Source organism: Vipera berus, assembly GCF_964194415.1.
Source record: "Vipera berus genome assembly, chromosome: 2".
Taxonomy (NCBI): domain Eukaryota; kingdom Metazoa; phylum Chordata; class Lepidosauria; order Squamata; family Viperidae; genus Vipera; species Vipera berus.
The window spans coordinates 282,958,210-282,980,330 of record NC_138203.1 but is presented as its reverse complement, the minus strand read 5'-3'; the positions used below and the strand labels follow the sequence as shown (position 1 = coordinate 282,980,330).

The 22,121-nt window shown below is 45.6% G+C and overlaps 1 protein-coding gene across 2 annotated transcripts; it reads right to left on the bottom strand.

Annotated features, from left to right (window-relative positions):
• Positions 1-13,163: 13,163 nt before the first annotated feature.
• LOC308661198 (zinc finger and SCAN domain-containing protein 21-like) lies at positions 13,164-18,026 on the bottom strand. 2 transcript variants are annotated; one of them, XM_081316059.1, is made up of 3 exons: positions 17,285-18,026; positions 15,518-15,647; positions 13,164-14,179 (listed from the first exon to the last, which is right to left on the bottom strand). In XM_081316059.1, exons 1-3 carry the CDS (start codon positions 17,915-17,917, stop codon positions 13,371-13,373), a joined length of 1,572 nt encoding a protein of 523 aa, XP_081172185.1. In that variant the 5' UTR covers positions 17,918-18,026; the 3' UTR covers positions 13,164-13,370. The 2 variants fall into 2 exon arrangements, with proteins under 2 accessions (XP_081172185.1, XP_081172186.1); XM_081316060.1 differs by having other exon boundaries at positions 13,164-14,176.
• Between the last annotated feature and the right edge of the window lie 4,095 nt (positions 18,027-22,121).

Sequence of the window (22,121 nt, the reverse complement as noted above, 5' to 3'; positions counted from 1 at the left end):
CCCACAATGGTATCTTACAATCTAGCTTATGTCTGTACTTCTTCCAAACTCTCAGCAATGCCTGTCTTAAAATATGCACTCTAAACACATTATCTACCTTCTTATCATACAACAAATATGCATGCCAGCCAAACAGCAAGTCGTGGCCCTCAAGATTTAATAATCTCTCTTGTGTCAAATTAATCCAATCACTTATACCTGCTAACGCAGCACTCTCTGGATTGTCTGGAACAATTCCTTTAACGGTTTAACCATCTCTAATTGTAAATTTTTGTAGTAGGCCGCAGTCAAACCATCTGTACCTGGCGCTTTGTCAACCTTCAACTCCTTAATTACTGTAAATATTTCTTCTTCTGTAATCAGTTGATTAATCTCCTCTTTTTGTACTTGTGTAAGCACCGGGATGCTAGCATTCTCCAAATATTCATCAATATCTTTTTCATTAATCTTCTCCTTAGCATATAATTTAGAATAAAAATCCACAAAGGCTTCCTTAATAAAATCCTGTTGAAACACCATTTTTCCCTTGTGTTCAATTTTATCTATGTTAGAAGCCCTCTGCTTTTTCCTTAGTCTATAAGCTAGCCATCTACCTGGCTTATTAGCATTGCAAAAAGTATTATGCCTGGCAAACCTCAAATTGGTTGCCACTTGATCAGCCATTAATTTATCAAATTGTCCTCTTAATAGCTTAATAGCCTCCTTAGTCTTCACATCCAATGGATTCAAAGTCAAAGCGTTCTCTTTTTCCTTAATTTCATTCTCCAATTCTTTCCTTCTAGCTTCCAAAGTACGTCTATGTTTGTTGTTCATATATATCAACACTCCTCTCATATAGGCCTTGCTAGCATCCCAGACCATATCCATAGAAGTATCCTTATTCATATTAATTTCAAAAAAATCCTTCATTCGCTGTTTACACTCTTCCACATTTTTCTGGTTTCTAAACAAATTCTCATTTACGCGCCACGAGCGCCTATCTCTGTTATCCTTATTAATCTCTAACCATACTGGGCTATGGTCAGAAATAGCTCTTGCACAAATCTTTACCTTCTTAATCCTAGAAAAAAAATCATTAGTCAGCAAAATAAAGTCAATCCTAGAAAAAGATTGATGTCTATCAGAAAAAAAAGTATAATCCTTTTCATGCGGGTGTGTGTCACGCCAAATGTCTCGCAATTCCAAATCATCCTTCATTTCAAAAAAAGACTTAGGCAGTCTGGCATGACACGGAATACGCTTAAAAAAAAACCAGCCTTATCCATCTGTACGTCCAAAACGCCATTCCAATCCCCCATAAAAATAAACGATTTGTAATCCAACTGAGTAAGCTTTGTGTGAAGTAAGCTAAAAAAGTCAGCCTGTTGTTGTTGTTGATTAGGAGCATACAGTCCAACTAAAAGCGTTTTTTTGCCTTCTAGCAACAAATCTATCATTACGTATCTTCCATGCTTATCTGCTTCAATTAAGTCCGCTGTTATAGCACTTTTAACATAAACAACCACTCCATTTTTCTTATTCATTGCAGAGGCAACAAAGCGTGTCCCACTTTACAATCTTTTTGCCATAGTTGTTAAGCGAATGGCTGCCGTTGTTAAGCAAATCATATGGTCGTTAAGTGAATCTGGCCTCATCCATTGTCTTTGCTTGTCAGAAACCGGCTGGGAAGGTAGCAAAAGGGTGACTACATGTCCCCCTGGGACAGCACACATGTCATAAGTACATGTACCCAAATTTTGATCATGGGGATGCTGTCCCAAAGGTGCTTTTTTCATGAGGCAACTGGAATTTCCTGTTTTTTCTTTGAAGATGTTTCTCTTCTCATCCAAGAAGCTCCTTCAGCTCTGAGTGGATGGTGGGGAATGGAAGGATTTATACTCCTTGCAGACAACTGGTCATTTGCCTTCTTTTTAGAGAGTCCTTGAGGCCACCTGAAGATTTATCTGTGTCCTTAGGGTCACCTGAGTCATGAAAATGGATGTGGAGCCTTCTTGGAATAGTTGAAAGGACTGTGTTGTAGACTGGAGATAGAGAATATCATATCCTTCCCCCTCTATTGAGAGAAGGCTGTTCAGTTTTGACCTAGATCAGGGGTAGGCAACCTCGGCTCTTTTATGACTCATGGACTTCAACTCCCAGAATTCCTGAGTCAGCGTAGCTGACAGGTTGATAGAGGGCCATTGGCTGGAACATTGTTTAAGAGAAATAAGGGTCTCTCTAGAGCAGACATGTCAAGCTCGTGACATCACGTGACGTATCAGAGCTTTTCCCCCATTGCCGGCAATGGGGTGGGCGCGGTTTGTTGATGACGCATCCGGCTCACGGGCCGGCAGTTTGACACCTCTGCTCTAGAGGCCTACCTTGCCTTGACCACTTGGGTCCTAACGCCTCTAAGCGATCTGTCAGCAAAGAAGATTTTTCTCCTTTCAGAGGCTCTTCACCTTAGTGGACGTGGATGTGCATTTCACTGAGGACGAGTGGGTGCTGCTGGAGCCTGACCAGAAAGCTCTGCACAGAGAAGTCATGGAGGAGATCAGTGAGATTTTGGCCTCTCTTGGTAAGGCAGTTTCTTTCCTAGGAATGAATATCCATAGCTGTTTGTAGGATTTTAAAATACATTTGGATCATGTCCTTTTCGTTGCATCTGTTGAAGTTTTTCAGTCTTTCTGAGGCAGAGACAGTAGCTGAGAAATTTGGGGTTTTTTCCAACTCCAGGTTTCCACCTGGTGTAAGCCGTAAAGACATGTTCCCCAATACAAGTAGTCCTTGACTTACAACCATTTGTTTAGGGACCGTTCAGAGTTACAACAGTGCTGAAGAAAGTGACCTATGACAGTTTTTCACACTTAAAGCCCTTCTGGCATCCCCATGGTCACGTGTTCAAAATTCAGATGCTTAGCAACTGACTCACATTTATGACAGTTGCAGTGTCCCAGTTGCAGTCGCTTCTGCGACTTTCTGACAAGCAAGTCAGTGGGGAAGCCAGATTCATGTGACTGTTGTGACTCAGGGCCAGCCTGTGGGTCCGGCAGCCGGCTCAGATGTCTCGGATGACTCAGATGAGGGGGAGGAGGAGTGTGTGGAAGACGAACCGGCTGATGATGGTTTGGAGGCTTCGCAGAGCCCCCAGCCGGGGCCCTCTTCTCAGCTGCGTGAGCCCGATAGTGCGGAGGATGATGACCCACAGCTGGCCCTGTTCAAGGACGCCCGACACAGGAGGCAGTCGAGCAGGACCAAACAGAGAAAGGCTGTGGGACTCCTCGGGAGGAGGCACAGGGAGGCCACGCCCTGATCTCTAAATAAAAGGAGTGTTTGGGGAAGGGCTGGTGGCTGAAAGCAACCCTTCCGTTTGAGGATTCAAGTTCCAGTGTTTTTGTTTCTTGTTCTGTTGTTTGAGTAATAAATCTTGGCAGACGCTTTTCAGCCTCAGACGCTCTCCAGTCTCTACTGTTTGAACAGGGGTTTGCCTTATTGCAAGGCCGGTAGCAGGCTGGTTCAGAACAGTGACTAACTTAACAACTGCAGTGATTCACTTAAGAGGTGTGGCAAGAAAGGTCGTAAAATGGGGCAAAACTCGCCTAACAACCGTCTTGCTTAGCAACAGAAGTTTGGGGCCCAATTGTGGTCGTAAGTGTAAACTGTCCAGTTGGCATTTCCAGAAAAACCTCCTGGGGCATGATTTTACCAAGAGTATAATACTTTACTGAAAATCTACATTGGCACAGCAGAAGCAAAACCGGCTCTGGTTTTCCTGCTCAAGGATTTGTTTAGTTAAAAAATAAACTCCCCCGTCCCCACTCACCGGATGTTCCCATTGTCCAATAGTAATATTTCTTCTTGTTACGGAAACAGCCCATGTCTCCATCGAGCACCTGCATTAGTAACCTTTGAGAGCTCTGCTAGAATAACAGAGTTGGAAGGGACCTTGGAGGTCTTCTAGTCCAACCCCCTGCTCAGGCAGGAAACCCCAAACCATACCTTGATCCTGGCCGGCTCAAGGTTGATTCAGCCTTCCACCTTTCCAAGGTCGGCAACATGAGGACCCAGATTTGTTGGGGCCAATTTGGTGATTCTGTAAACCGCTTAGAGAGGGCTATAAAGCACTGTGAAGCGGTATATAAGTCTTAAGTGTTATTGCTATTGCTGTCATGGCTGCCATTCTGCTTCTAGCTTCAGATTGCATCTTGCCAGCCTGACATTTGCAACAGGGGGAGGGGAGGAGAGAGATTGGAATGTGGGTGGTTAAGGATGGGAAGGGTTGGAAGTGAAGCTGTGCCGGCCCTGACGGTGAGTCACACCAATCCAATGCCAGGTCAAAAGAATGCAGAGATGGAGAGGGCGTAAACACTGGGTCCATTTCCTAAACTACCCGAGAACGTCTCATTGGGCATTGCCTGATAATGGGGTGGTCAGAGAAAAGAGGGAATTTAATTCCATCTTTTTCGCACCAAGCCCAACAGAGTCTGCCTTTCTACATCTGTAATCACTGTGTTTCTTAGCAAAGTATGCTCTTGGAAAACATAATGAGCCAGGAGTCTTTCTTTGCTAATTTAACTTAAGTGGGATGGATGACAATTGCTATTTGTGCAGAAGTGTTTCTAGTTCCTCTTATTACAACAGTTTCTTACAGAAAATAGTGATTTGGGGGCAGTTTAGCAATTTAGACCCTTATCACCTTGTTGCAGTTCACCGAGAAAGCATAGTTGACAAGCTATTATTAATAAACCATCTTGCTTAATTCCAAATGAGGCCCAGTTTGGCATCATGGTTAATATACCAGACTAGAAACCGGGAGACCAGGAGTTCTAGATCTGCCTTAGGCACCAAGCCAGTTAGTTGGGTGACCTTGGGCCTGTCATTCTTTCTCAGCCCTAGGAAGCAGGCAAGGGCAAATCACGTCTAAAAAAACCTTGCCAAGAAAACTGCAGGAATTGTCCAGGCAATTGCCAGGAGTTAACACAGACCGGAAGGTGCCACAAAGACCAAATAATCTCTCCCTCCCCTCCCCCCACTCAAATTAATTACATATCTGTAATTTGTGGGTACATGGATACATGGGACACTTTCACTGCATTCCGAGGGATGTCTAATCAGACAAGTCACTGATTAGGAGTTATCTAATCAATAAGATAACGTAATGATATATTGCCCGGTTTGCTGCTTGAGTTCACCCTGTATTAACTGTGGTTTATTATAACATACTGTTGGTCTTCATCTCTTAAGGTGACGAGTGGAGAATCATGGATAAAAGAAAGCCAAGTGCAAACCAAAGATTTCACCCAGAAGGGAAGCCGTACAAATACTCGGAGTGTGGAAAGGCCTTCATGACGAAGACGAATCTTATCACACACAAAACAACTCACATAGCTGACAACCTGCATAAATGCTTGGAGTGCGGAAAGTGTTTCATCCAAGGTGCACAACTGAGTAGGCATAGAAACACTCACACGGGAGAAAAACCGTACAAATGCCCCGAATGTGGGAAAAGTTTCATTTGGAAGACAAACTTAGAGAGACACCAGAGGACCCACACGGGGGAGAAGCCCTTTAAATGCTTGGAGTGCGGGAAAAGGTTTGTCGAGAGTTCGGCCCTGATTACGCACCGAATTACTCACATGGAGGAGAAACCGTACAAATGTTTGGAATGTGGGAAGTGCTTCGCTTCAAATACACACCTGAGTGTGCATCAGAGAATACATACAGGGGAGAAACCATACATGTGTTTAGAGTGCGGAAAGAGCTTCAGTGAGAGCAGTAATCTTGCTTCCCATCGGAGGACACATAGTGGAGAGAAACTCTCCGAATGTTTGGAATGCGGAAAGTGTTTCAATTCAAAGAGACACCTCAGTGTCCATCAAAGAACTCATACAGGCGAGAAACCCTATAAATGTTCAAAATGCGGAAAGAGTTTCAGCGTGAGTAGTAATCTCGCTTCCCACCAGAGAATTCATACTGGCGAGAAACCCTACAAATGCTTGGAGTGCGGAAAAGGTTTTACTCGCAGTTCTGATCTTATCAAACATCAAAAAATTCACACGGGAGAGAAGCCGTATAAATGCCCCGAGTGTGAGAAGTGTTTCGCTTGCAGTTTGGACCTCCTGAAGCACAAAAAAATTCACAGCGGCGAGAAGCCTCATAAATGCTCTGAGTGCGGGATAGGTTTTGCTCGCAGCTCTGACCTGATCAAGCACAAAAAAATTCACACGGGAGAGAAGCCCCATAAGTGTTTGGAATGTGGAAAGGCCTTCATCACAAGGACTAAACTGAGCCTGCACAAGCGAAACCACACAGGGGAGAGGCCGTTTCCATGCCTGGAGTGCGGCAAGTGTTTTATTCAAGTAGCCCAGCTAAATCGGCATCAAAAAACTCACACCGGAGAGAGGCCGTACAAATGTTTGGAATGCGGCCAAAGCTTCACACAGAGTTCTTCTCTTACTACCCATCAGATCACTCACACTGGGGAGAAACCATACAAATGCTTAGCTTGTGAAAAGTGCTTCAGTTCGAGCACCCACTTACGGAGGCACGAAAGGACGCACACGGGAGAAAAGCCCCATCAGTGCTCAGAATGTGGAAAGTGCTACAGCGAGCGTGCCGAACTAAGCCGGCATCAGAGATCTCACAGTGGGAAGAAGCCGTATCAATGTCTGGAATGTGGGAAAAGCTTTACTCAGAGTTCTTCACTTATTACCCATCAGATCACTCACACAGGAGAGAAACCTTACAAGTGTCTGGAATGCACTAAGTGTTTCAGTTCAAACACACACTTGCGCAGACACCAACGAACGCATACAGGGGAAAGACCCTATAAATGCACAGAATGTGGAAAGTGCTTCGCTTCCAATGCCCATCTGTGTCGCCACGAGAGAACCCACACGAGGGAGAGACCGTACAAATGCTCTAAGTGCGGGAAAAGTTTCAATGTGAGCAGCAATCTCACTTCTCACCAGAGGATTCACACGGGCGAGAGGCGCTACAAATGCTCGGAGTGCGGGAAGTGCTTCCTTCGCAGCTCTCACCTGATCATACACGAAAGGATTCACCGGGGAGAGAAGCCGTATAAATGCTCGGAGTGTGGAAAGTGCTTCATCACGAAGATCAACCTGAGCACCCATGAAAAAAATCACACGGGGGAGAAATTGTACCAATGCCGCGAGTGTGGGAAGTGTTTCAATTGGAACGCGCACCTCAGTACCCACCGGAGAACTCACACAGGGGAGAGACCTTACACGTGCTCGGTGTGCGGAAAAAGTTTCAGTGTGAGCAGCTCCCTTGTGACCCACCGTAGGATTCACACCGGGGAGAAGCCGTACAAATGTTTGGAATGTGGCAAGTGCTTCAGTTCTAATACACACCTTCGCCGGCATGAAAGAACTCACATAAAAGAGAGGCCCAGTGCATGCTGATAAGTGGGATGAGAGGATTAAGGATAATGTTCAGGAATCACTAAATTCCTACCAGGAACATAGAAAAGGCTCGACTCGGCTCCGATTGTTGTTTTAAAGCTTGTAAAACTGCACGGGGTGGAACTGCATAAAAAAGACCGAGCCTCTTTCAAATTAAGCTTGAAGCCTACGGTTTTCCCAGGAGTGATGCATGGCGGTGAGAGTTGTACTGTATGGAAGGCGGAGTGCTGAAGAATTGACTCTTTTGAATTGTGGCATTGGAGAAGACTTGGACTGCAAGGAGGTCAAATAGGTCTATCCTAAAAGAAATCAACCCTGACTGTTCTTTGGAAGGGCAGATATTGAAGCTGAAGCTCAAATACTTTGGCCACTAAATGAGAAGAGAGGAATTATATAAATGGGAAGAGAGAAAGAGTGGAAAAGTGATGTTAGAAAAGACTGAAGGCAAAGGGAGAAGAGTACAGCAGAGGATGAGATGGTGTCATAAGGAAAGAAATTGAAGAACATAAAGAGTTCAGTGCTATAACATTTTAGCAAATTATGAATAAAATAGAATAGCAGAAATGGACCTTGAAGGTCTTCTAGTCTAAGCCCCTGCGCAGGCAGGAAACCCTATACCATTTCAGACAAATGGTTGTCCAATCTCTGCTTAAAAACTTCCAGTGTTGGAGCATTCACAATTTCTGGAGGCAGGTTGTTCCACTTATTAATTGTTCTAACTGTCAGAAAATTTATCCTTAGTTCAAGGCTGCTTCCCTCCTTGATTAGTTTCCAGCTGTTGCTTCTTGTCCTGCCTTCAGGTCCTTTGAAGAATAGCATGACTTCCTCTTCTTTGGGGCAACCCCCGAGATATTGAAAGACTGCTATCATATCACCCCTAGTCCTTCTCTTCATTAAACTAGACATACCTAACGCGGTGGCTCAGTGGATTAGGACGCTGAGCTTGTTGATCAGAAGGTCAGCAGTTTGGCGGGTCGAATCCTGAGTGCCATGTAACAGAGTGAGCCCGTTACTCGTCCCAGCTTCTGCCAACCTAGCAGTTCAAAAACACGTAAAAATGCAAGTAGAAAAATAGGGACCACTACGGTGGGAAGGTAACAGCGTTCCATGCGCCTCTGGTGTCTAGTCATGCCGGCCACATGACCACGGAGACGTCCTCAGACAAGCACTGGCTCTTCGGCTTTGAAATGGTGATGAGCACCGGCCCCTAGAGTTGGAAACGACTAGCAAACATGTGCGGGGGAACCTTTACCTTTACCTAACTCCAGCAACTATTCTTTATATGTTTTAGCCTCCAGGCTCCAAATCATCTTTGTTGCTCTTCTCTGCATTCTTTTTAGAGTCCCAACATCTTTTTTACATCGTGGTGACCAAAACTGGATGCAGTGTTCCAAGTGTGGCCTTACCAAGGCATTGTAAAGTGGCATTAAGACTTCATGTGATCTTTATGGAATTATTGATTATGGAATGATGTGAATATACAATACCTTTGTGTTAGGTTAGGCCTTTGACAAAAAACCACATTATATTGTGATTTGCAAGCTCGTTCAGTGTCAACTGGATAACTGATATACTATGCGATTTTGTAATAGGGTGAAATTGATTGTGTACCTATCACATTCATCAACCTCCAAGGGAGGCATCCTTCACAGTCGTTACATTAATGACTTATTTGATGTGACTGCGAAACAGGAAATTCCAACTGTAAACTATTGATAGAATGGTTTATAAACTGTGAAAGGCACACTAGCTCTACAGTTGTGCATTATGTCAGCCCTATTTTAAATATTTTGTCCAGTTGTTGGACATGCATTTTAAATAATGTGGATATGAGCGGTCCTTGATGTTCTCTGAGCTTGGTTGTTTTCTTGCAGATGTCTCATTATCTAAACAAGGCAATATCATCAGTGCTATAGTCCACATATAATATGGATACATAATGCCACTTTCAGAGGTGGAGAATAAAGTTCACCAGGAGAACTGGACATGTAGTTCTCTTAAGAAAGAAAGCAAAAGTAACTTGGCATGTTCACCGTTCAGAAGTCGGGTGTTGTGATTCCGTGTCAGCCTGTGCTCCCACCAGCTGAGTCTGAGGGATCTGAGGAGGAGGAGGAGGAGGGGCTTGGAGAGCCTTTGGTGTCGGAGGGAGGCTCTGATGCATTACAGGAGTCTCAGTCACAGGAAGAGCCGGGCCCCTCCAATCATGTTCTGTATGAGGCTCAGCTGTGTGAGGAGGAAGATTTGGACTCTGAGGCTTCACAGACGAATCTATTTAGAGATGCTGGAAGTAGAAGGCAGTTTAGCAGAGCAGACCAGAGAAAGTCTATGAGGCAACTCAGCGAAAGGAGGAGAAGGCATTGAGAAGCCACGCCTTGGGGCTGCTAATAAAAGGGGAAGGTGTGGGCGGTGCTGGTTGCTGAAGGTTGTGATTTACTTTATCAAATGCCTTACTGAAGTCCAAGTAAATTATATCTACAGCATTCCTCTGGTCCACTAATTTTGTCACCTGGTCAAAAATGCAATAAGATTTGTCTGGCATGATCTGTTTTGGACAAACCCATGTTGGCTTTTGGTAATGACTTTGTTTGCCTCTAGGTGTTCGCTGATTGTTTGATTATCTTTTCCAGAATCTTCCTAGGTATTGAGGTCAGGCTGATAGGTCTGTAGTTTCCTGGATGTATTTTTCCCCCTTTTTTGAAGATGGGAACTACATCAGCTCTTTTCCAGTCCTCTGCTCCAGGATCTTTGAAAGATATAGTTCAGTGGTTCTGAGATCACATCTGCCAGTTCCTTGAGAAACGTGCGGTGTAATCCATCTGATCCTGGTGATTTGAACTCGTCCAGGCTGGACAGGTGCTCGCTTACCATTTTCTTGCCTATCTTAACTTGCGTTTCTATTCTGTTTTTTATGGTACTGTTTTTGATAAGTTGGACTGTTTTTTCCCTTTGTGTTATAAGCATTAGTGCTATTGCTATTTACAATGGTCACAACATCCTGTGGTCGTGTGATTGTCATTTGTGACCTCCTTAGACAGCTTCCAACAAGCAAAGTCAATGGGGATGTTGGTACGGAACATTGCAAGTCGTGTTCACGTGATGTTTCACTTAGTGACTACTATGATTTGCTTAACCAGCACAAAAAGTGGTATAATCAGGAGCCATCCTGTGATGCCTCACTTGGTGACAAATTTTCCAGGCCCGATTGTGGTTGTAAGTCGAGAAACCCATATTGCCGATTTAGTTAACATGGCTTGATGGATTCTGTGTCACGGCTTATGCTAGGTAAGAAATAACACGTGAAAATTCTTGGGGTGTTGTTTCCTTTTTTTTTAAAAAAAAATAATGTTTCAACGTGGAAAGTCCTTATGAAAAAGGGCCTGTCGACTGTCCCAATATGTTAGCCAGCAAAAGAAAATCCCAAGACTTTTTTCCCCCTCTCCAAGAGAAAAGAACAGAACAGACAATATGGGTACAGAGTTGGTAAAGCCAGTTTTAATATTTTGCGCGAAAAAAGCATAGTAGCACTTAGACTTATATACCGCTTCACAGCCCTCTCTAAAATAGTTTTACAGAGCCAGCATATTGCCCTCAACAATCTGAGTCCTCATTTTTGGCCAATCCTGGAAGGATGGAAGGCTGATTCAACCTTGAGCCAGTGAGGGTCGAACGGCTGGCAGCCGGCAGTCAGCAGAAGTAGCCTGCAGTACTGCAATCTAACCACTGCACCACCATGGCGCTATGGCTAAATTCCCCTCCCCCCTGAAAAAAAACACAACTTGGTCATCTCAGGGTCCTTTCTCCACACCAATCAGTTGCACCTCAGTTGCTATGAGAACGATCTGTTTGCCTCGGACATTCTCAAAGTTGGTGACCTTGGGGTGTGTGTGTTGGAAGTGTCTCAGGCTTCCAGGCGGCACACTTGCATTCCAGAGTTTCCCTCCAAAACCACCCTCACGTTCCAATGCCTTCCCTCTCCCTTTCCATTATTGTCTGGTTGCGAGCACGCTGCGTAGCAAGTCAGCCGTGACAGTTGGGTTACTCTCTGAGTGGCTTGAATTTAGAATAGAACAGTACACAGCAGAATAGAGTAACACAGTTGGAAGGGACCTTGTAGGTCATCTAGTTCAACCCCCCCCCCCAAGCAAGAGACCCTACTACACCATTTCGGACAGATGGCAGTCCAGCTTCTTCTTGAAAACTTCCAGCGATGAATCTCCCACAACATCTGAAAGCAAACCGTTCCATTGGTTGATTGTCCTCACTGTCAGGAAATTTCTCCTTATTTCTAGCTTGAATCTCTCCTTGATCAAGTTTCCATCCATTATTCCTTGTCTGGCTTTCAGGTGCTTTGGAAAATAGGTTGACCCCTTCCTCTCTGACAGTCCCTCAAATACTGGAATATTGCTATCATGTCTCCCGTGGTCCTTCTCTTCACTAGACTAGCGATGACCAGTTCATGTAACCCTTCATGTGTTTTAGCCTCCAGTCCCGATCATCTTTGTTCCTCTGCTCTGCACTTTTTCTAGAGTGTCAAGAATTTTTATAGTGTGGTGACCAAAACTAGTTGCAGTATTCTAGGTGTGGCCTTCCTGAAGCTTTATAGAGTGGTATTAGTACCTCACACGATCTTGATTGAATCCCTCTCTTAATGCAACTTAGGGTTGCATTGGCTTTTTTGGCTGCCGCCACACACTTTGGACTTGTGTCTAATAACAATAACAATAATTAACAAATCTGCATCTGTCTTTCCCCACCTTTCCACTTTTTAAAGTAAAGAAATGTCTGGGTTTTCTGTGGTTTTTTTTTGTTGCAAGCAATAATAATGGTTCAACCTGAGAGGGGCTTGTAGGAGAGATTAGTGTTTGAAATATCCCATAGATGCTTTTTCATGAGGCAACTGGACTTATTTTTCTTTGAAGATGTTTCGCTTCTCATCCAAGAACCTCCTTGAGCTCTGACTGAATGGTGGGGGAATAGAAGGAGTTATATTCTTTGCAGACAGCTGGTTATTTGCATGTTTTTAAGAAAGTCGTTGAGGCCACTTGGAGGTTTAGCTGTGTCCTCAACCCATTTGCACACTCGGGTGACCTTGAGGACTCAGACAAACCTCCAAATGGCCTCAACGACTCTCTAAAACAGACATGTCAAACACAAGGCCCGGGGGCCAGATCCGGCCCGCGAAGTGGTTTCATGTGGCCTGCGAAGCCATCCTGGAAACAGTGAGGGACCGGCCCCCACTGCCTTGGCCCTGGCCCAGAGAGTCTCCTTCTACCAGAGACCCTCAGATCTGTCCCACTCCTGCCCAGGCCCCCATAGGCACCCTTGATGCAAATGATGTAGAGCTGGCCATGCCCACCCAGTAGGCCATACGCACTCTAGCCATGCCCACCCAGTAGGCTACGCCCACCCAGGCCATAGCCACCCGGCCCCCTGAGGCAACCGCAATGCTGATGCGGCCCTCAATGAAATTGAGTTTGACACCCCTGCTCTAAAAGAATGCAAATGACCAGCTGTCTGCAAGGAATACAAATCCTTCCATTCCCCACCATCCAGTCAGAGCCGAAGCAGCTTTTTGGATGAGAAGCGAAACGTCTTCAAAGAAAAACAAGAAAGTCCTGCCACCTGAAAAAGCACCTTTGCGACACCAGCTGTGGCATGCCTTTCATAACAACCACTTTCTAGCAGCTGCAGAAGTGCGAGAACCCCAAACACTATGTGACAAAACAGATCCTGAAAGCAGGAAATGACGTTAAGGAAATTGAATTTTTTTTTTTGGACAAAAGATGACGAGGACGGAGCATATTGAAGGAAAAGGGCAGTCAGGCATGTAAATTTATTTCTCATGAATGAAGGTGGACATACATGTCCCAGGATGAAGTTGCAGGATACAGTCTGCATCCCACCCAGATTCGATCCAGATTATTTCCTAGGCCGTTGTCAGTCCTCTCCCCAATGGTGAACCCATCAGCTCACGCCGAAACTTTCCCCGTCTTCTGCCTGCTTGTAGGATGCCTTTCCCAGATGAATTCTGCGATGGCTGTTGAGGTGAACCTTCTGAATGAACTTTTTCCCGCAGACCAGGCAGACGTGGGGTTTCTCTCCCGTGTGGATCCTCTGGTGCCGATTGCAGTGAGATCTGTAACTGAATTCTTTCCCGCAGTGCAGGCATTTGTAGGGTTTCTCGCCGGTGTGGCTTCGGTGATGAACGATGAGACCCCACCTTTCAAAGAAACGCTTGCCACAAATCTCACACTTGTACAGTTTCTCCTGCGTGTGACTCCTTCGGTGACGGTTGAGGTCAGAGCCCCGCCTGAACCGTTTCCGGCAGTCGGGGCACTCGTGAGGTCTCTCCCCCTTGTGGGTTCGCCGGTGAACGATGAGATCCGAACTGCAGAGGAAGGATTTCCCGCAAATCAAACACTTGTTCTGGGTTTTCCCTCCAGCGAGGGCCCTCTGGTTGAGCACACGGCTTGGGCTAGAGATTTTCCCAAAGCCATTAGAGCTTCGCTGTCTCTTACTGGGTTGGCGAGTCCCTGGCTGGCCTGCACGTTCACGGGCATCTTTGCAATCACCTTCGCAAGACCCGGCTTTGTCCATTTCCTCGGTGGACCGCCTCCTGTTTCTCCGATTGTGGTCCTTGGAGGTGTTTTCCTGTTCGTTACTTGAGATGGTCTGTTCAGCATTTCCTCTGGATAGGACAGACGGATCCCCTTGGCCTGCCACTTCTGTGGTGTATTTTTCCTCTTCCACTATCACCGGACACCAGTTGTCTGCTAACACAATGAGAAATATTAGGAGAATCTTTAGAGATCAAAATTGAGGGGTGGTTTTTTTTGTGTGTGTGTGTGTGTGTGCTTTTGATCCCAGGGACTGGAGACTAAAACATATAGGGAACGGTTGCTGGAATTGGGTATGTGTAATTTAATGAAGAGAAGGGTGAAGGGTGACATGATAGCAGTGTTCCAGTATCTCAGGGGCTGCCCCAAAGAAGAGGGAGTCAAGCTTGGGGGGGGGGGCGAAAGCCCTAATAAGCAGGCATATACATAGAATGAAGGCTATTGCTAAGCACATTGATTTGTGCTTTAAAAATTGTAAGCCGCCCTGAGTCTTCGGAGAAGGTCGGGATATAAATGGGATTAAAATAAAAAAATAAATAAAAAAATATTCTCCTAAGCACCTGAAGGCAGGACAAGAAGCCATGGATGGAAATCAAAGAGAGAAGCAACCTAGAACTAAGGAGAAATTTCCTGACAATTAATCAGAGGAACAACTTGCCTCCAGAAGTTGTGAATGCTCCAACACTGGAAGCTTTTAAGCAGAGATTGGAGAACCATTTGTCTGAAATAATCTTCCAGTTCAGGAGTAGGCAACCTCGGCTCTTTTATGACTCATGGACTTCAACTCCCAGAATTCCTGAGCCAGCCAAGCTGGCTCAGGAATTCTGGGAGTTGAAGTCCATGAGTCATAAAAGAGCCGAGGTTGCCTACCCCTGTTCTAGTTCAACCCCCTGCTCAGGCAGAAAACCCTATACCGTTTCAGACAACCGGTGTGTCCAATCTCTTCTTCAAAACTTCCAGTGATGAAGCATTCGCAACTTCTGGAGGCAGGTTGTTCCACTGGTTAGTTGTTCTAACTGTCAAGAAGTTTCTCCTTAGTTCTAGGTTGCTTCTCTCCTTGATTAGTTTCCATCCCTTGCTTCTTGTCCAGCCTTCAGGTGCTCTGGAGAATAGCTTGACACCCTCTTCTTTGTGGCAACCTCTGAGATATTGGACCAGGAAGGAGAAAGTGATAATAGAATAGAATATAGAATACAGAATAGAGGAATAGGAATAGAATACAGGAATATGAACAGGAACAGGAATAGGATGGAATGGAATCGAATAGAACAGAGGAATAGAAATAGGAACAGAGGAATATGAATAGGAACAGAATGTAATGTAATGTAATAGAATAACAAGTTGGAAGGGACCTTCGAGGTCTTCTAGTCCAACCCCAGACCACACAGAAGACCCCCTCCTTCCAGCTCACACACTTGTCTCCAACCAGGCTCCAGAGCATCTCTGGCTGTGTCCCGCGATGGCTCCAAAGAATGTGGAGGTCTCCCTGCTTACCGACCATCTGGGCTTCAGCCTCTTCTTCTGCCTTGACTTGTGGGCACCCCTGCTTCTCTTCACTGTCTGACGGAGGCTGGATCCCTGGGGAACGATACGAGTCCACCGCTGCCTCTTCCTCCAACGGGGCCTGCAGCAAGAGAGGCCTTTATCAGAACACGTGTCCCCGGGCATGGACCAAAGGGACGGGCATATATATATATATTTATTTTAATTCCATTTGTATCCCGCCCTTCTCCGAAGACTCAGGGCGGCTTACAAGCTTAGCAGTAACCTTCATTCTATGTATATGCCTGCTTATTAGGGCTTTCATACACCCCCCAAGCGGCATTATTACAAAGTCAGCTTAATTGCCCCCAACAATCTGGGTCCTCATTTTACCTACCTCGGAAGGATGGAAGGCTGAGTCAACCTTGAGCCTGGTGGGATGCGAACCTGCACTAATTGCAGGCAGCTGGTGTTACTTAAGGAGGCATTAGCTCACTGCACCACCAAGGCTCTATAAGTCAAGGGCTGAGCCGCCATCTTTTCCTGGGGGTGGTGGGGAGAAAGATTGTCTTCTACAGAGAACAACAAATGCCTCAACAATGGCTACGCTAAGCCTTTGTGGGGCTCCAGCCAAAGATGCAGATTATCGTGAGGTAAATGGATATACAATAAAGGTAGTCCTCGACTTATGACCACAACGGAGCCAAAATTTCTGTCGCTCACTGAGACCTTTTTTGCCCCATTTCACGACCTTTGTTGCCATGGTTGTGAGGTGAATCACTTCAGTTGTTAAATGTGTAACCCAGTTGTTAAGTGAATCTGGCTTCCCATTGAACTTTTCTTGTCAGAAGGTCACAAAAGGGGGGGGTCACATGACCCCGGGATACTGCAACCATCATAAATATGAGTCAGTTGCCAAAGGTGTGAACTTTGATCACACCACCATGGGGATGCTGCAGTGGTTGTTAAGTGTGGAAAATGGGGATAAGTCACTTTTTTGAGGGTGGCAGTAACTTCCCACGGTCACTAAATGAGCTGTTGTAAGTGGAGGACTATCTGTATTCCATTTGGCTCAGGTGGATCTATGTGGAAGTGCCCAGAGACTAACTTTCTGGGGCTAACTAGGTTTGAAATTGGAACTGCTACAGACGAGTTGCTCAAATTCTTGTAACCATTCCCCATTCAACAGTCTTGTTAAAGAAGACTTGGACAATATGTTGGCTACCCTTGACCTCAGCTAACCTCACAACTCACAACTTTTGGAGGCACGTTGTTCCACTGATTAATTATTCTGTCAGGATATTTCTCCTTCATTCTAGGTTGCTTCTCTCCTTGACTAGTTTCCATCCGTTGCTTCTTGTCCTGCCTTCAGGTGCTTTGGAGAATAGCTTGACTCCCTCTTCTTTGTGTCAACCCCTGAGATATTGGAACGCTGCTATCATGTCATGCCTCGCCCTTCTCTTCATTAAAATAGACATACCCAATTCCAGCAGCTGTTCCTTATATGTTTTAGTCTCCGGTCCCCTGATCGTCTTTGTTGCTCTTCTCTGTACTCTTTCTAGAGTCTCAACATCACTTTTACGTGGGGGTGACCAAAACTGGATGCCATATTCCAAGTGTGGCCTTACCAAGGCATCATAAAGTGGCATTAATGCACCTCACGTGACTTTGATTCTATCCCTCTAAGGCAGCCTAGAACCTCAGATCCCTCTTTCTAATCTTGGAATAATCCCTGTTGATTCAGGTCAAACCCTGGGCACCACGAGGTCCCACTCTCACCTGTTGTTCCTCTGCCTTGGTGTTTCGCTGCACGTTCAGGTATTCCTCCGCCAGACCCACCGCCTGGGAGCAGTTCTCGGGGTCCCGCTCCCTCACCCAATTCTGCACTTCCTGGGGTAGGGTGTCCAGCAGCTGTTCCAGCACCAGGGTCTCCAGGATCTGCTCCTTGGAGAGCCTCTCCACCTTCAGCCACTCGTGGCAAAGCGCCTGCAGCCGGCTGTATGCTCCCCGTGGACCCTCAGTCTCCTGGTAGCAGAAACGCCGGAAGCGTTGGCGCTGCTTCTCCCGGTTCAGGATGTCCCCACGCAAGATGGCCGCCTTCACTTTCCCATAATCCTCTTGGTCTGGCCTTGACAGCCGGCAATAAGCTTGCTTGGCTTCTCCCCGAAGGGCAGGCAGCAGCCTGGATGCCCACTCCTCTGTGGGCCACTGGCAGGCCTGGGCCACCTGCTCGAAGGAGCCTAGGAAGGCCTCGGCGTTGTCCCACGGCCAGGGCTCCTTGGGCATGGTACGGGCAACCTCCCAGGTGCAAGGAGGAGCCCCCACTATCGTGAGGCAGCCACGCCACTGGGCCTCACCCTGAGGAAAGAGGCCTTCACCTGGTTCCTCTTTCACCTCAGGGTGGGCCGCCATCCCTCGCAGACCCTCCCAGATGCTCTCGGTCTGGACGATGGAAGGGACCCTCCCCACTCTCTGCAACCTCTCAGCTGTCTAGGGTGAGTTCGTCGCTTCCATCTTCATCCCTGCCTGCTGGTCTCACAAAGATGGCGGCTCTGTAGCAAAATCCACCAGATTGCACTGCTGGCTGTGATGGTGGGAAGTCCTTGAAGACGCCTGAAGTTTCCTAATGTGATGTGATGAGCAGCTTCCTGCCAAAAGAAAAAAATAAGAGCCCAAAATACATTTAAGCCACAATGTTTTCACTTTGGGGCTTAGCAGGTTTCAGCTGTCCCCATTGTGGTTTATTTATACCACACTTGCATGACCTGATAGTTAAGTGGCCAAAAAGTAATTAAGTAAGGTCAAGTGGCCAATAAGTAATTAAGCAAAAAAAAATTATTTTATTTGCCTCTATGCTTCCTCTCCATTTTGAAGTGTCACCAAAGGTCAACGGAAACAAAAGCAGACCTTTTTCTGTTATTTAATGTTCTGATTCCTACATTTTCTCCCCACTGGGCTATGTTAAGGGGGCAGGCATAAGAATGGCAATATATTGACTAATGGAGCCTCTGTGTTTAAAAGGAGTCTGCCTTTGATACCCATCTCTGGAGGGCAAATGGAGGAGTTACTTGCTTTCTTAGGATTCCCACTGTTGGAAACTGCTACAGAGACATTTACATTTCCACCACAGCTCTGCTCTTACAGTTCTGCAGATCTCTTTACAAGTAAGTCCACTTTCATTCAATGAGAGTTACGTTTTAGTTAGGACTACATGGTGCAATGTACAGGATATAGTCAACTATGACAGCTCATTATTTGTGCAAATTATTCAAATTGCTAATAAAGAATTTTGGGAGGCTGAGATGATCATTTCGAACTCTTTATGTTCTCATCAGTCAGTCATACCCTTTATCTGAGATTCGAACCTGGGCTGATTATATATTAGGCAGTTGTTTTAACTTCCTGAGCCACAGGTTCTTTGCATATATATATATATATATATATATATATATATATATATATATATATATATATATATATATATATATATATATATATATATATATATATATATATATATATATATATATATATATATATATATATATATATATATATATATATATATATATATATATGATGTATATATATGTGTATATATATGTGTATATATATATATATATATATATATATATATATATATATATATATTTGCATATATATTTGCATATATACATATATATACACATATATATACATCATATACATATATATATATATATATATATATATATATATATATATATATATATATATATATATATATATATATATATATATATATATATATATATATATATATATATATATATATATATATATATATGCATGCATGCATGCATACATATATATATATATATATATTTGCTAAAATGTGCTACTGGGTCTAGAGAAGAGGTGGGGAAACTATGGCCCTTTTGTGACTTGGTGGCTCAGGAATTCTGGGAGTTGAAGTCCACAAGTTATAAAGGGGCCATAGTCCCCCCCCCTCCCCAGTCTAGAGTGACTCGGATAAAGTGCAGCCACTGCAGCCAGGGACTCCCCTCCCCTAATTCTCCTCTAGAAAACCGGGGGCGATTTCTGGCGACTTACGCTGTCCCAGCGGTGCGGAAAGATTCCCCCCCCATCCAATTCAGGTTCCTCTGTTTGACCCCCCCCCCTTCTTCCGCCTCCTCCCTTTTTCTCCAGCGGCAGAGAAATTCAAAATCAAACCCCACCCCTTACCGGAAATGCTCCGCTCCTGATTCTCCTTTCTAGAAATTCTAACTCTATGGTTTTAACCCTTGAGTCTTTGAACTGGTCCTGGGAAATCCATGCAGGGCAGGTGTTCGACTCCTGACGGTTACCAGTATGCACCTGTACAATTTTGCTTGGGAATGATTTTACCCTTCCCTTTTCCACGTTGCTTGTTACTATCCTCCTCCTCCTCCTCCTCCTCCTCCTCCTCCTCCTCCTCCTCCTCCTCCTCCTCCTCCTCCTCCTCCTCCTCTTCTTCTTCTTCTTCTTCTTCTTCTTCTTCTTCTTCTTCTTCTTCTTCTTCTTCTTCTTCTTCTTCTTCTTCTCCTTCTCCTCTTCCTCCTCCTCCTCCTTATGGTTTTTTAAACCTCTGTCGATCTTCGGAATCTCTCTCTCTCTCTCTCTCTCTCTCTCTCTCTCTCTCCCTCCCTCCCTCCCTCCCTCCCTCCCTCTTTTTCAAAGAAAAGCAAGAAAGTCCCGTTGCTTCACGAAAAGCACGTTTGGGACAACTATGACCTGGATGACTGAGACTCTCCATAGACTTCCATGGCTAAATGGGGATGGAGGGGGCAAAACCCTGGGTTCTAATGCAGCATTTTCACTCCTAGAGCAGCCTGGTTCTTGAGCTGAAAGGGCTCACATCTGCAGCTGATGGGAGAGTAGAACCCAGATGCTCCTTGTGCTAGTCTGGCACTTTCACCCCTGCTAACCTTCTGGCTCCAAATTTAACCCTTAAAATGCTGGTAGTTTGTAGTGAGCCAGGTGAATTTGATACCCGAAGACAAAAGTTGCAGATGAACTTCAACATTTCAAAATGAATCAAGTGGCCTCAAAAGTTATTGGAAACCACTTTTTTTTTTAAAAAAAATCTACAATTGATGCAGACTTTCAGCACGTGTGGTGTCAGCAGTCCCAAATAAAGATGGATTTGGTTGGTCTTGGTTTGTGTTGGATTTTAGCTTTATTTTTTTTAATTGCCAAGGAGTTGCTCCTTTTTCCCATGTAGCTCCATATGAGAACCAGAAAAGTCATTTCTCTTCATTGAGTTCTTGTTTCTTTGTTGTTGTTAGCTGCGAAGTCGTGTCCGACCCATCGCGACCCTATGGACAACGTTCCTCACGGCCTTCCTGTCCTCTACCATCTGCTGGAGTCATTTAAGCTCACGCCTACTGCTTCAGTGACTTCATCCAGCCACCTCCTTCTCTGTCGTCCCCTTCTTCTCTTGCCCTCAATCTTTCCCAGCATGAGGCTCTTCTCCAGTGAGTCCTTCCTTCTCATTAGGTGGCCAAAGTATTTGAGTTTTAGCTTCAGGATCTGGCCTTCTAAAGAGCAGTCAGGGTTGATCTCCTCTAGGACTGACCGGTTTGATCGCCTTGCAGTCCAAGGGACTCACAGGAGTCTTCTCCAGCACCACAGTTCAAAGGCCTCAATTCTTTGGCGCTCAGCCTTTCTTATGGTCCAGCTTTCACTGCCATACATTGCAACTGGGAAGACCATAGCCTTGACTATACGCACTTTTGTTGACAGGGTGATGTCTCTGCTTTTTAGTGTGCTGTCTAGATTTGCCATGGCTTTCCTCCCCAGGAGCAAGCGTCTTTTAATTTCTTGGCTATATGAAGCTGCTGGGTGAGATCATTCGTGGTTTCGGAGTTGGGTATCATCAATATGCTGATGATACCCAGCTTTTTATTTCGACCCCAAACCACCCCAGTGATGCCCTCGACGTGATGTCCCGCTGCGTGGAGGCGGTCCGGGTCTGGATGGGGAGGAACAGGCTTCGACTCAACCCTGACAAGACTGAGTGGCTGTTCGTGCCGGCATCCCAGGAAATTCCGATTATTCCATCTTTGGCCATGGGGGGTGAGCTATTACCCCCCGTAGATAGGGCTCGCAACTTGGGGGTCCTTCTAGATTCACAGCTCTCTTTGGAAGAGCATATTGGAGCTGTGACTAGGGGGGCCTTTGCCCAGGTTCGCCTGGTGCGCCAGTTGCGGCCCTATCTGTATGCCTTGCGTACAGTCACTCATGCGCTCGTGACTTCTCGTCTAGACTACTGTAATGCTCTCTACATGGGGCTGCCCTTGAGGTCCACCCGGAGACTTCAACTGGTGCAGAATGCAGCTGCGCGAGTTGTCTTGGGGGTTTCTCGATACTCCCATGTTACACCTTTGCTCCGCGAGCTGCATTGGCTACTGGTTGCTCTCCGGGTGAGGTTCAAGGTGTTAGTGATGACTTACAAAGCCCTTCATGGCATGGGTCCGGATTACCTACGGCAACACCTGCGGCCGGCGTCAACTTCCCTCCCTCCAGTGCGCTCCCACAGAGAGGGCCTCCTCAGGGTGCCGCCGATCAAAGAATGCCGATTGGTGGCCCCCAGGGG

Bases quoted from the DNA above. Each gene is read 5' to 3' on its own strand.
- LOC308661198 (XM_081316059.1), bottom strand. From the start codon at position 17,917: ATGGCGGCCCACCCTGAGGTGAAAGAGGAACCAGGTGAAGGCCTCTTT. The intron at 15,648-17,284 runs GTGAGAGTGGGA...CTCTTGCTGCAG, and splicing joins CCAAGGCAGAGGAACAACAG to GCCCCGTTGGAGGAAGAGGC. The intron at 14,180-15,517 runs GTAAGCAGGGAG...TCATTGTGTTAG, and splicing joins GGCTGAAGCCCAGATGGTCG to CAGACAACTGGTGTCCGGTG.